Source organism: Capra hircus, chromosome 15 (assembly GCF_001704415.2).
Source record: "Capra hircus breed San Clemente chromosome 15, ASM170441v1, whole genome shotgun sequence".
Lineage (NCBI taxonomy): Eukaryota > Metazoa > Chordata > Mammalia > Artiodactyla > Bovidae > Capra > Capra hircus.
Window position 1 is genome coordinate 77080852 of NC_030822.1, and position 12887 is coordinate 77093738.

The 12887-nt window shown below is 36.3% G+C and overlaps 1 protein-coding gene across 1 annotated transcript in view; it reads left to right on the plus strand.

Moving 5' to 3' along the window:
- Positions 1-12887, plus strand: part of DYNC2H1 (dynein cytoplasmic 2 heavy chain 1) — a 399579-nt gene that overhangs the window by 104836 nt on the left and 281856 nt on the right. The window contains exons 44-48 of the mRNA XM_013969394.2: positions 428-579; positions 1830-1974; positions 4457-4559; positions 5107-5274; positions 12614-12744. Of these exons, the coding sequence (XP_013824848.2) occupies positions 428-579; positions 1830-1974; positions 4457-4559; positions 5107-5274; positions 12614-12744 (699 nt within the window). The remainder of the gene's footprint in view (positions 1-427; positions 580-1829; positions 1975-4456; positions 4560-5106; positions 5275-12613; positions 12745-12887) is intronic.

The following is a 12887-nucleotide window of genomic DNA, read 5'->3' on the forward strand; positions in this document are numbered from 1 at the left end:
GGCTCATAGTTGACTGACGTGCTGTGTTGGTTTTTGCTATGCATTAGTGAATCTGTCATATAGAATATATTTACTCTTTTTTTATATCCTTTGTCCATACAGGTCATTGAAGAGTATTGAGAAGACTTTTCTGTGCTAGGCAGTAGATCCTTACTTGTTATCTATTTTGTGTGTATATAGTGTGTATATGTCAATTCCAACCTTCAGTTTATCCCACCACCTCGCCAGTAACCATAAATTTGTTTTTGACATTGAACACAGAATCTTGAACAGTAGTATTTTTAGTGAAATAAGTAATTAAAGTATATTTCAGCCAAATTTTTGAGTTAGAGGATGATTTCATTCAGAAACAATTGTTTTACGCAAAATATCTTATGATTATAAAATCTTAAGCATAAAACATTTAAACGTATTTATTTTTAAATAGGTACTGACATATCAAGGATTTTATGATGAAAATTTAGAATGGGTTGGTTTAGAAAATATTCAAATTGTGGCTTCTATGTCAGCTGGAGGAAGACTGGGAAGACATCAGCTTACTACCAGATTTACTTCTATTGTTCGTCTTTGTGCTATAGAGTATGTATTATTGTATTAAAATTTTGTTTTTGATGTGGAGAGACATATATTGCATTTTATGAAAGTCTTAATGATATTACTTCAAAATACAGAATATAAAAATAGTCCAACTTAAGCTCTGATATTATTTTTTTCCTGCCCTTCCTAAACTGTAAGAAGTTAGGGTGGCGAAGGCTTTAATCAATGCTTCTTATGTAGTAGAAATAAGGTGGGGACTTTGTATTGTCTCTAAATGTAAGTGTCAGGAATCTGAATGATGAGTTTTAGGCTTAACTGTTTTATGGGTTATATAAAGCAAAAAATACAATCAAATTTTTTGAGATAACTAAAAAGAGAATTTATATCTGAGCAAGGTAGAGTTAGATCATTTAGTGTCCTATAATATTAATCCTGATTTAGTAACTAAACAACAGCAACCACAGATATTAACCCTGTTATACCCATCCATTTCCATCGTCCATGATTGTTACATGAACTGGAATTTTATGATATTTTATCCTTGGTTATATTTTGCTTTACAAAACCTTTTTTTAATTAAAAAAACTTTACTGAGGTATAACTTACATGCCATAACACTTATCCATATATATTCTAGTAACCACAGTACTGTTTTATGGTTTTTTTTTTTGACCACAGCACATGACATATAGAATCTTATTTCCTGCCCAGGGATTGAACCTGAGCCCCTCTGCAGTCAAAGTATGGAGTCTTAACCACTGGACCACCAGCGACGTCCTCCAACTCTTTTTTATCCTGTTGTGCTAAACTGCTCCCATCCATTAACATTCTTCTTTTAGAATGTTAGAGCCACCAATTAAGCTGTACTGAAATAGATTTTGGTTTGGGAGGAAAGGTTGATTTTATTTGATGTTTTCTACTTCCATAGTTCTAAGGTGGATTACTGTTCTTTGTGTAGACTGTACTTAATTGAAAATGCTTTTTTCTTAAGCAAACTTTTCCTCTGGCCCTTTCCAACAATCAGTGGTCTTTTAAACAATTATGTTTTTAAGTAATTTCATTAGAATTCTCTATTAGAATCCTTAGTATTTGACAACAGATAATTAGGGATCTGATTGAGTTGAAGTAAAAATAAGGGCTGTGAGCCTGGCTTAAGCCTTTGAGTAAACCTTGGAGGTAGCTAGGCCTCCCAGTTTGAAAACCACACAGTTTGGAAACCAATTCTATACCTTAACATTAAAATAATAATTTAGAATATTTATTTCAACTTCTTGTACGATTTTTTTTTTTAGTTACCCAGAAAGAGAGCAATTACAGACAATTTATGGAGCATATTTGGAACCAGTTCTACATAAAAATCTGAAGAATCATTCTATTTGGGGTTCTTCTTCAAAAATTTATCTCTTAGCAGGATCTATGGTACAAGTGTATGAGCAGGTATATATTCACTTATATTGTAGTTTTCATGTCTATTAGTATCACTTCCAGAGGGCTGCCTTTAATCCTAACCTGTGTTGATGCTCAGGCTTTATTTTCCTGTCATTTATATTTTTCTCCTAGAGAGTAACTCTCAAGGGTAGATGTTTGTGTGTACCTCCTTCACTATTACATCTTCTGGTACAGTTTCTAATAGACACCCAACAAATACTGAAAAAACAAATCAGTGGGTCAGCGGTTATTCTGCTTTGAGCTCAAATTTAGCATATGTACAATGGAGTTTGTTTTCTTTCTAAAACTAGATCTTTCTCCTGACCTCTGTCAGTTTCTGTCTTCCAGGATTCAAACCTGAGAGTAATTTTTGATGTTTATTTCTTTCCTTCTGTCTGTGAAGAAATGTTTAAAAAACTCTGATAAAGTAAGGATGTAGAAGATATTTATTGAGTATCTTCTCTTTCCGTTGCTGGTCCTAAGGATACAGAGATAACTGCGTCACTGTTCCTCGAGAGTGCACACACTGATGAGGGACCTGATCATATAAATAAACTATTAATAAGGTGTAGTAAGTATATCAGGGGCTTCTCAGGTGGTACATTGGTATAGAATCCACCTGCCAATGCAGGAGACACAAGAGATGTGAATTCAATCCCTGCATCGGGAAGATTCCCTGCAGTGGGAAATGGCAACCCACTCCAGTATTCTTGCCTGAAAAATCGCATGGACAGAGGAGCCTGGCAGGCTGCAATCCATGGGGCCACAAAGAGTCAGACATAGCTGAGTGACTGAGCACACAATATGTATATCATTAGCAGTATGTACTAGTTACAGAGACAGCATGAAAGAGGGAGTGAGTAACTTTGTTGTGTGTGGTATATTTTTAAGTGGAAATGTGGTCTAAGTTTTGAAAAATGAAGAGAAATTCACAAAGTGACCTAAGATGAAAGAGGGTCTTCCTGGGTAAAGGGAATAGCATGTGAAAGTTATGAAAGTGTTTGTGGAAGATGCTCCCTATAGTATTCGAGTAGAAGTGCGTGAATGCTCCGTTGCTTCATTCATGTCCGACTCTTTGCGATCCTATGGATTGTAGCCTACCAGGCTCCTCTGTCCATGAAATTCTCCAGGCAAGAATACTGGAGTGGGTTGCCGTACCCTCCTATAGGAGTCTTCCTGACCCAGGAATTGAACCTGAGTCTCTTATATCTCCTGCATTAGCAGGCAGGTTCTTTACCACTAGCACCACACAGAAAGCCCACAGTAGGAATAAGGAAAGAAAAAACTATGTTTTTATAAATTAATTCATATGTTAGGTGATCAGGGCCAGAGCAAGAGAAGTGGCCCCGTCTATAGGGAGGAGGGCACAGGCTGTACACTCGTTGCTGAAATATATGAGTTGTGGCACTTTGATTTGTTCAAAGTTCTGTGACCTCTTGAACATAAGATAGCTCTGTCCTGCTGTTACAAAGTGGGTCTATCTTACACCCATGAGCACCTTGGAATTATAGCTCCCATTTTACACTTAGGTTGGCTTTCCTTTGGCATCTGGTCCCATCACTTCAGGGCAAACAGGTGGGGAAACAATGGAAACAGTGACAGACTTTACTTTCTTGGGCTCCAAGATCATTGTCTGTGGTGACTGTAGCCATGAAATTAGAAGACGCTTGCTGCTTTGAAGAAAAGCTATGAAAAACCTAGACAGTGAATTAAAAGGCAGAGACGTTACTTTCCCGAAAAAGGTCTGTATAGTCAAAGCTGTGGTTTTTCCAGTAGTCATGTATGGATATGAGAATTGGACTATAAAAAAGCTGAGTGCTGAAGAATTGATGCTTTTGAACTGTGGTGTTGGAGAAGACTCTTGAGAGTCCCTTGGACTACAAGGAGATCTAACCAGTCCATCCTAAAGGAAATCAGTCCTGACTATTCATTGGAAAGGACTGATGCTGAAGCTGAAACTCCAATACTTTGGCCACCTGATGCAAAGAACTGACTCATTGGAAAAGACCCTGATGCTGGGAAAGATTGAAGGCCGGAGGAGAAGGGGACGACAGAAGATGAGGTGGTTGGATGGCATCATTGACTCGATGAGCTTGTGTTTGAGTAAGCTCTGGGAGTTGGTGATGGGCTGGGAAGCCTGGCGTTCTGCAGTCCGTGGGGTCTCAAAGAGATGGACACGACTGAGGGACTGAACTGAACTGGCTTTCCTTGAAATCCTTTCTTTAGGAGGACTTTTTAACTTTTTATTTTGTTTTCTTGCATGGACAACCTTTTATCATCTTACTGAAGTTTATGAACAGCTTACCTTAGATAATGTTTTTTAGGTGCATAAAATATAGTATACAAGATAACTAAGGAAATCAGTAATGTTGAAATACGGTTCCACTCACTGGTAGAAACTGACATTCCTGTAAATTTAAAGTGACTGAAAAATTTACATCATGATTATAAATTTAAAAGAATAGGACAAATCATTTGCCTTTTTTTTCAGGTGCGGGCCAAATTTACAGTTGATGATTATAGTCATTATTTCTTTACTCCTTGCATCCTTACCCAATGGGTTCTTGGCTTATTCAGATATGATTTAGAAGGAGGTAAGTTTTGCTTTTATGATTTCAAATCACTTATCTTTCTTTAGAATGTCATAGTGTGTCTCTCTGTGTGTATATATGCTGTATATTATATTTATAATAGATAAATGAGTATTGTAATGATAATATTTTAAAAATTATAATTGAAATAATGTTGATATTAAATTTAAACATGGTATGAAAATTGTGATATTTTAGTACACTTCCTTTTCTAAACTATGATTGTCACTATTAAAACTTGATTTGAGAAAAAATGTAATCATTATTCTTTATAGCCAAAACAAGTTTAATATGCTTTTAGGGATTGATATTTTTATTAAACTACTAGAGATAATAGTGTTTAACATATCCTTTAAGTAATCAAAAAAATTGACCTACTCATTCATAAAATGAATTTTAACTGTTTTCTCCTTTTTTTTCTATTTATCTGATGCCAAAATTATGGTATGTAGATTCTCATTCTCTAGTTCTTTCTAACATTATGTTGAAATAGCCCATTTTTAAATCATTTGAATTTTACTATAATTAAAGAAAATTTGGTCTCTTTTAGGATCCTCAAACCATCCTCTAGATTATGTGTTAGAAATTGTAGCCTATGAAGCACGGCGCTTATTCCGTGACAAAATTGTTGGTGCAAAGGAACTTCATTTATTTGACAGCATTCTAACATCAGTGTTTCAAGGAGACTGGGGCTCAGATGTACTAGATAATATGGCAGGTAATATAGTTACAGAGTTTTTTGTAAATATATAAATGTTATGAGAACTTTCAAATTATTTTTCTTTCTGATAGTATGATTTCATATGTCTAAACAAATCAAACCTTTGGATAATTTAGGTATTATTGAATCACTTTACTGTGGAGTAAAAATTAATACAACATTGTAGATCAACTGTGCCTCAGTAAAATAAAATGAAAAGCCCTAAAACCTTGGATAATTTTAATGTTTTAACCATAAGAAGTTGCTTTGTCTTTTGTGCTAGATTTCAGTAGTTATTTTCCAAACAAAATAATGATGGTAATTTTTTTCTTGGAAACAGTTGTTTAGACTGCAAGTGTTTTATATTTGCAGTTCAAAATTGTATTTCCTGAAGGACTTTTACTAATAAAAATAACCGTATATGTGTGATACTTAAAAGGTCATAGCGAAGATCCATATTTAATTATAATGAACTTTCATTTGAGAATAATGGCAATTCTCATTCCTGTCTCTATTAGTGTCGTTAGCACAGAACGTGTACCCTATTAGCAGCTTTACCCGTTGTTATGATAAACAAAGCATAGCACCAAAGGAGCTATGTTACATTTGCAACTGTTACTGCTTAATGACCAATTTGTATTATGAAAATGCTGTGGGAGTGATGCATGTAATAGGAAAATCAACCTGGTGAAAAGGACTTTGACAGAAGAAGACTATCATTTGAATCTATTCCATAATAAAACTGCTTTTTAAGCTACAAAATGAGTTTCTGTTGTATTAGAGTGTAAAGCTAGGCTTCAAAAATATTACATATAGTACATTATATTGTATCTTTCTACATTTGATATTGGTTCCAGGGTCATAATAACATAAGTGAAGGGGAGTCTTAAAGAAGAAAGGGATGTTAAGATTGATGGAAGGAATTTTCTAGGTGCTGCTTGAGTTTTAGAATCAGGAAATAAGACAATATGAAATGCTAAGAGAAGCCTGATAATAGTTCAGAGTTGACTTGATTTTGAGTGAGGTTTTATTCATTGTATACTGTAGCTTTCATGGCTTAGCATGGAGAACTTTTGTTCTCAAATACTACCACTTTTCTCAGTCAAAAAACTAAGTTAATAATGTCTCTTCCTGTTAAGAAAATGATATATCCTTTGGACATTAGATAGTATTAGTGTGTTTTTCTCTACAGTTTGTATCTTTTAGAGTCTCATGTAGGACTCAATACATAATGTCTTTTCTCAATATTTTACTTTTAAATAAAGGATTGTATTTTTTTAAAAAAACAGACTTGATATCTGTTAGATCTTGGCAAATAGGATTTTCACATAGTAGAATATTAGTTTATTAAGAAAAAATTAATTTTAGATACTTAAAAATAAACTAGATACATTCTGAATATATTTGGGATAAATGATGGAATTTAGGGTATAGCAGTTTAGAGACTAATTCCTTATTTGAGGAATTTACTTTGAAATTTTTAAAAATAATTTTTATTTTGAGATAATTGTAGATTCACATACAGTTGTAAGAACTAATAGAGAGAGAGAGTGAACTTTGTACTTGTTTTCCCACAGTGGGAGCATCTGACAAAATTATAGTACAAGGTCACAACCAGGATATCAACATCGGTACATTTAAAATGGATCAACTCCTCTCCCCTCCTCTGGAAACGACCATCTTTTCAGTATTTAATTTTGCCATTTCAAGTATCTTACTTTTCATGCGGGATAATTCTCTGGAGATATGTGCAGATTCTCAGGTGTTTCAGTGGTTTATTCCTTTTTATTGCTGAGTAGGTATTTTGAAATGCTACCATTTCTTTCACTGTTTCCTTACTGAAGGGCATCTGAATTGTTTTTGGTGTTTGGTTCTTAGGAGGAAAGCTGCTGTAGCCATTTATGTACAGGTTTTCTGTGGACTTTTTTGTTTCTCTGAGATAAATGCTCAGGAATGCGGTTGCAGTGTTGAATGGTACTTGTATGCTTAATTAACAAATAACAAAACTGCCACACTGTTTTCTAGAGTAGCTCTACTTCATTTTATATTCCCATCAGCAATATATGAGTGATCCGATTGCTCCACATCCTTGCCAGCATTGGGTGTCATCACTATTTTTTATTTTGGTCATTCTGATAAGTGTATATTGATGTGTCGTGGTGGTTTTGTTTTGTGTCTTGGAAATGAAGTCATTCAATGAGGTTGAGCATTGAGAGTCTTCTGCATGTCCTCTTCAGTGAAGTGTCTCTGTGTCTTTTGCCCACATTCTAGTTGGATTTTTAAAATATTGAGTTTTTAGAGTTCATTATGTATTTTAGATACTGTTCTTTTAGTGATTAGCAAATATATTCTCCCACTCTGCAGCTTGTATTTTCATCTTCTTAATAGAGTCTTTTGTAGATAAAAAAGTTTTAACTTGATGAAGCTCAATTTATTAATTTTTCAAAGGTTTTTTTGGTGTCAAGATTAAGAACTAGGTGTAGTCCTAGATTTTGAAGATTTTCACCTACGATTTACCCCTAAATAGTTTATAGTTTTATATTTTAAATCAGTGATCCAGTTTGAGTGAATTTCTCTGTAAGGTGTGAGACTTGGGTCAGAGTTCATTTCTTTGCCTGTGGCTGTCCACTTGATCTAGCACTGTTTCTTGAGTAGTTACCTTTCTGCCTTGAATTGCATTTCACATTTTTCAAAAATTAGTTGTGTAAGTATGTTCCTGGGCTCTCAATTCTGTTCTGTGATATATGTCAGTCTTTCTGCCAATAACATAGTTTTGAATGCTGTGGCTTCAGTTCAGTCGCTCAGTTGTGTCCAGTTGTTTGCGACCCCATGAGTCGCAGCATGCCAGGCCTCCCTGTCCATCACCAACTCCGGGAGTTCACTCAGACTCACGTCCATCGAGTCAGTGATGCCATCCAGCCGTCTCATCCTCTGTCGTCCCCTTCTCCTCCTGCCCACATCCCTCCCAACTTCAGAGTCTTTTCCAATGAGTCAACACTTCACATGACGTGGCCAAAGTACTGGAGTTTCAGCTTTAGCATCATTCCTTCCAAAGAAATCCCAGGGTTGATCTCCTTCAGAATGGACTGGTTGGATCTCCTTGAAGTCCAAGGGACCCTCAAGAGTCTTCTCCAACACCACAGTTCAAACGCATCAATTCTTTGGCGCTCAGCCTTCCTCACAGTCCAACTCTCACATCCATACATGACCACTGGAAAATCATAGCCTTGACTAGATGGACCTTTGTTGGCAAAGTAATGTCTCTGCTTTTGAATATGCTGTCTAGGTTGGTCATAACTTTTCTTCCAAGGAGTAAGTGTCTTTTAATTTCATGGCTGCAGTCACCATCTGCAGTGATTTTGGAGCCCAAAAAATTAAAGTCTGACACTGTTTCTATTGTTTCCCCATCTATTTCCCATGAAGTGATGGGACCAGATGCCATGATCTTCGTTTTCTGAATGTTGAGCTTTAAGCCAACATTTTCACTCTCCACTTTTCACTTTCATCAAGAGACTTTTTAGTTCCTCTTCACTTTCTGCCATAAGGGTTGTGTCATCTGCTTATCTCAGGTTATTGATATTTCTCCCAGCAATCTTGATTCCAGCTTGTGCTTCTTCCAGCCCAGCGTTTCTCATGATGTACTCTGCATATAAGTTAAATAAGCATAGTGACAATATACAGCCTTGACATACTCCTTTTTCTATTTGGAACCAGTCTGTTGTTCCATGTCCAGTTCTAACTGTTGCCTTCTGACCTGCATATAGGTTTCTCAAGAGGCAGGTCAGGTGGTCTGGTATTCCCATCTCTCTCAGAATTTTCCACAGTTAATTGTGATCCACACAGTCAAAGGTTTAGGCATAGTCAATAAAGCAGAAATAGATGTTTTTCTGGAACTCTCTTGCTTTTTCCATGATCCAGCAGATGTTGGTAATTTGATCTCTGGTTCGTCTGCCTTTTCTAAAACCAGCTTGAATGTCAGGGAGTTCACGGTTCATGTATTGCTGAAGCCTGGCTTGGAGAATTTTGAGCATTACTGTACTCGTGTGTGAGATGAGTGTAATTGTGTGGTAGTTTGAGCATTCTTTGGCATTGCCTTTAGTTGGGATTGGCATGAAATCTGACCTTTTCCAGTCCTGTGGCCACTGCTGACTTTTCCAAATTTGCTGGCATATTGAGTGCAGCACTTTCACAGCATCATCTTTCAGGGTTTGAAATAGCTCAACTGGAATTTCATCACCTCCACTAGCTTTGTTCGTAGTGATGCTTTCTAAGGCCCACTTGACTTCACATTCCAGGATGTCTGGCTCTAGGTGAGTGATCACACCATCATGATTATCTTGGTTGTGAAGATCTTTTTTGTACAGTTCTTCTGTGTATTCTTGCCACCTCTTCTTAATATCTTCTTCTGTTAGGTCCAGATCATTTCTGTCCTTTATCGAGCCCATCTTTTCATGAAATGTTCCCTTGGTATCTCTAATTTTCTTGAAGAGGTCTCTAATCTTTCCCATTCTGTTGTTTGCCTCTATTTCTTTGTATTGATCGCTGAGGAAGGCTTCCTTATCTCTTCTTGCTGTTCTTTGGAACTCTGCATTCAGATGCTTATATCTTTCCTTTTCTCCTTTGCTTTTCCCTTCTCTTCTTTTCACAGCTATTTGTAAGGCCTCCTCAGACAGCCATTTTGCTTTTTTGCATTTTTTTTCCATGGGGATGGTCTTGATCCCTGTCTCCTGTACAATGTCACGAACCTCTGTCCATAATTCATCAGGCACTCTGTCACATCTAGTCCCTTAAATCTATTTCTTACCTCTACTGTTCAATTATAACGGATTTGATTTAGGTCATACCTGAATGGTCTAATGGTTTTCCCTACTTTCTTCAATTTGAGTCTGAATTTGATAATGAGGAGTTTATGATCTGAGCCACAGTCAGCTCCTGGTCTTGTTTTTGTTGACTGTATAGAGCTTCTCCATCTTTGGCTGCAAAGAATATAATCAATCTGATTTTGATGTTGACCATCTGGTGATGTCCATGTGTAGAGTCTTCTCTTGTGTTGTTGGAAGAGGGTGGTTGCTATGACCAGTGCATTATCTTGGCAAAGCTCTTAGTCTTCGTCCTGCTTCATTCCGCATTCCAAGGCCAAATTTGCCTGTTACTCCAGGTGTTTCTTGACTTCCTACTTTTGCATTCCAGTCCCCTATAATGAAAAAGACATCTTTTTTGGGTGTTAGTTCTAAAAGATCTTGTAGGTCTTCATAGAACCATTCAGCTTCAGCTTCTTCAGCCTTACTGGTTGGGGCATAGACTTGGATTACTGTGATATTGAATGGTTTGCCTTGGAGACGAACAGAGATCATTCTGTCGTTTTGAGATTGCTGTAGCTTAGTGTCTTAAAATTCAATTGACTGTTTCCTTATTTATTCTTTCTTTCTCAGAATTATTCTATGTATTTCAGTTCCCTTGCCTTTCCATATAAGTTTTAGAATAATCTTGTCTTTATATACAGTGTTGCGGATTGTGGTAAGAATTGTATTAGTTCTGTATATTGTTTTCAGGAAAAACTGACCTCTTTATTATGTTGATTTTTCTAATCCATGGGCATAATATATTTATTCATTTATTTACTCTTTGCTTTCTTTCATTAGTGTTGGATAATTTTTAGCATATGTCCTGTAACATATTTGTTAGATTAACACCTAAGATTTTAATTTTTTTTGAGCAGATTGCAGAAAACCAAGTTTTGTCTTGAATTTCCCTTGTAGCTCACTCAATAAAGAATCTGCCTGCAATGCGGGAGACTCAGGTTTGATACCTGTGTCAGGAAGATCCCCTGGAGAAGGAAATGGCAACCCACTCCAATATTCCTGCCTGAAGAATCTGATAGACAGAGGAGCCTGGCAGGCTACGGTCCATGGGGTCACAAGAGTTGGACGTGACTTAGTGACTAAACTGTACACAAGCTGTATCTTAAAGAATGACTCTATTAAGTGAAGAAGAGAGGAAAGGCATTCTAGACAAAGGAAAAAGAATATGCAAAGAATCAAAGGTTTGAGAAAACCAGAGTATGTCGTAGGATACAGAGGAAGATAAGAGGTTCAAGCAGTCCGTGAAGCCAAATTTTAGCCAGATCGCCTTGATGAGGACAAGCAGCGGGAAGCTATCTGTGATACTGGAGTGCGGTGGCACTGCCAGATCTTGCTTGTGTTTGTTGCTCTAGTAGCAGTGAGGATACATTTGATGGGGCAGAGGCTTGTAGCAGGGATACGAGTTAGGAGCATGCTCTTCAAGTTGAGAAATGATGAGAAATGAAGGCAATGAGCTGTTTTTCACACGTGTTTGAATGTTTTTCAAGAGTCTTTTGGGAGTCCACATAAAGTTTATCCTTTCTATGAGGGGAGAAATTAGGTTTGTCTTATTCATTACTTATTTCTAACAAAGTACAGTGTTTAAATACAGGTCTGTGGTAGATATGTGTTTAATGAATGAATCTGCAAGTTATATGTCTGTTAAGCAATTGGAAATATGGGACTAGACTAGAGCTGGGAGGCCTGCCTATAGATCATGAATCAGATTTTGGTATATATTTAGATAGTTGATAATTTAATATACTAAGATTAAATAATTCCAAGGGAGTTTTTATTATAAAATTAAAGCATAACAGGCTGCCTTTAGATCCCAATGAAACTAAAAAATATGAGTGATAAGTGGACAGCTGAAAAGGAATAGTGGTAGTGACTTGATGAGCCCAGTATAGATTCAAGGAAAAAAGCTCTGTTAAGGAGATGCACACAAGTCATGTTAGGATAATGACTATAAGGAAGATTTGGGTTGGGCACTTGTGGCAGTACTGTTGTTCCCAAATAACAGTTTAGATAGTGGTTTTGCTAAGTAGAAAATGTGAGGAATGTGATGGAGAAAGAAAGAAGAATGTGAGTCTAGGGAAGGGAGGTCTGTTGCTGAACGCACTATATGACAAGAAGGCTGGTGGAACAGTCTCCCAGAGGAATTGGGAGGGGACGTTTCAATAATGGTGAACAGATTTTCCTTATATGGTAACAGGAACACTGCTATAGATAAATTTAAGGAAAGTTGTGGTGTTTTTTTTTCTAATTGCAATTTGATTAATTTTTCTTTTATTTTAAAAGATAGGGCTCTTGATATTATTTATAAATCTGTGTTCTTTTTCAAGAATAATTTTGAGATTGTTTTATTTATTTGCCATTTCAAAGTAATCTTTGCCTTTTTGGGGATATTCTTATTTGGACTAATAAAGTTAAAAATGGTTTAGTGTGAAATATATTTATTGATACTCCCATTAGAAATAACACATATGAAGAAAAACTATCTTTCATTTGTACAGATAATTTCTACGTTACGTGGGGAGCCCAACATAATTCAGGAACAAGGTCAGTCCCAGGACAACCTTTGCCTCCCCATGGAAAACCACTTGGAAAACTAAATTCTTCAGATCTTAAGGATGTTATTAAAAAGGTATGATATGAATCATGAATTTGAATTGGGATTTGATTATGATTAAAGCCATTTTCAAAATATTTGTTGCCAGCTTTCTGAGGTCGTGAAGTGAAAGATCTTAGCATAGGAGAAACTGGTTTGTGAAGAAACACAGAAGCCAG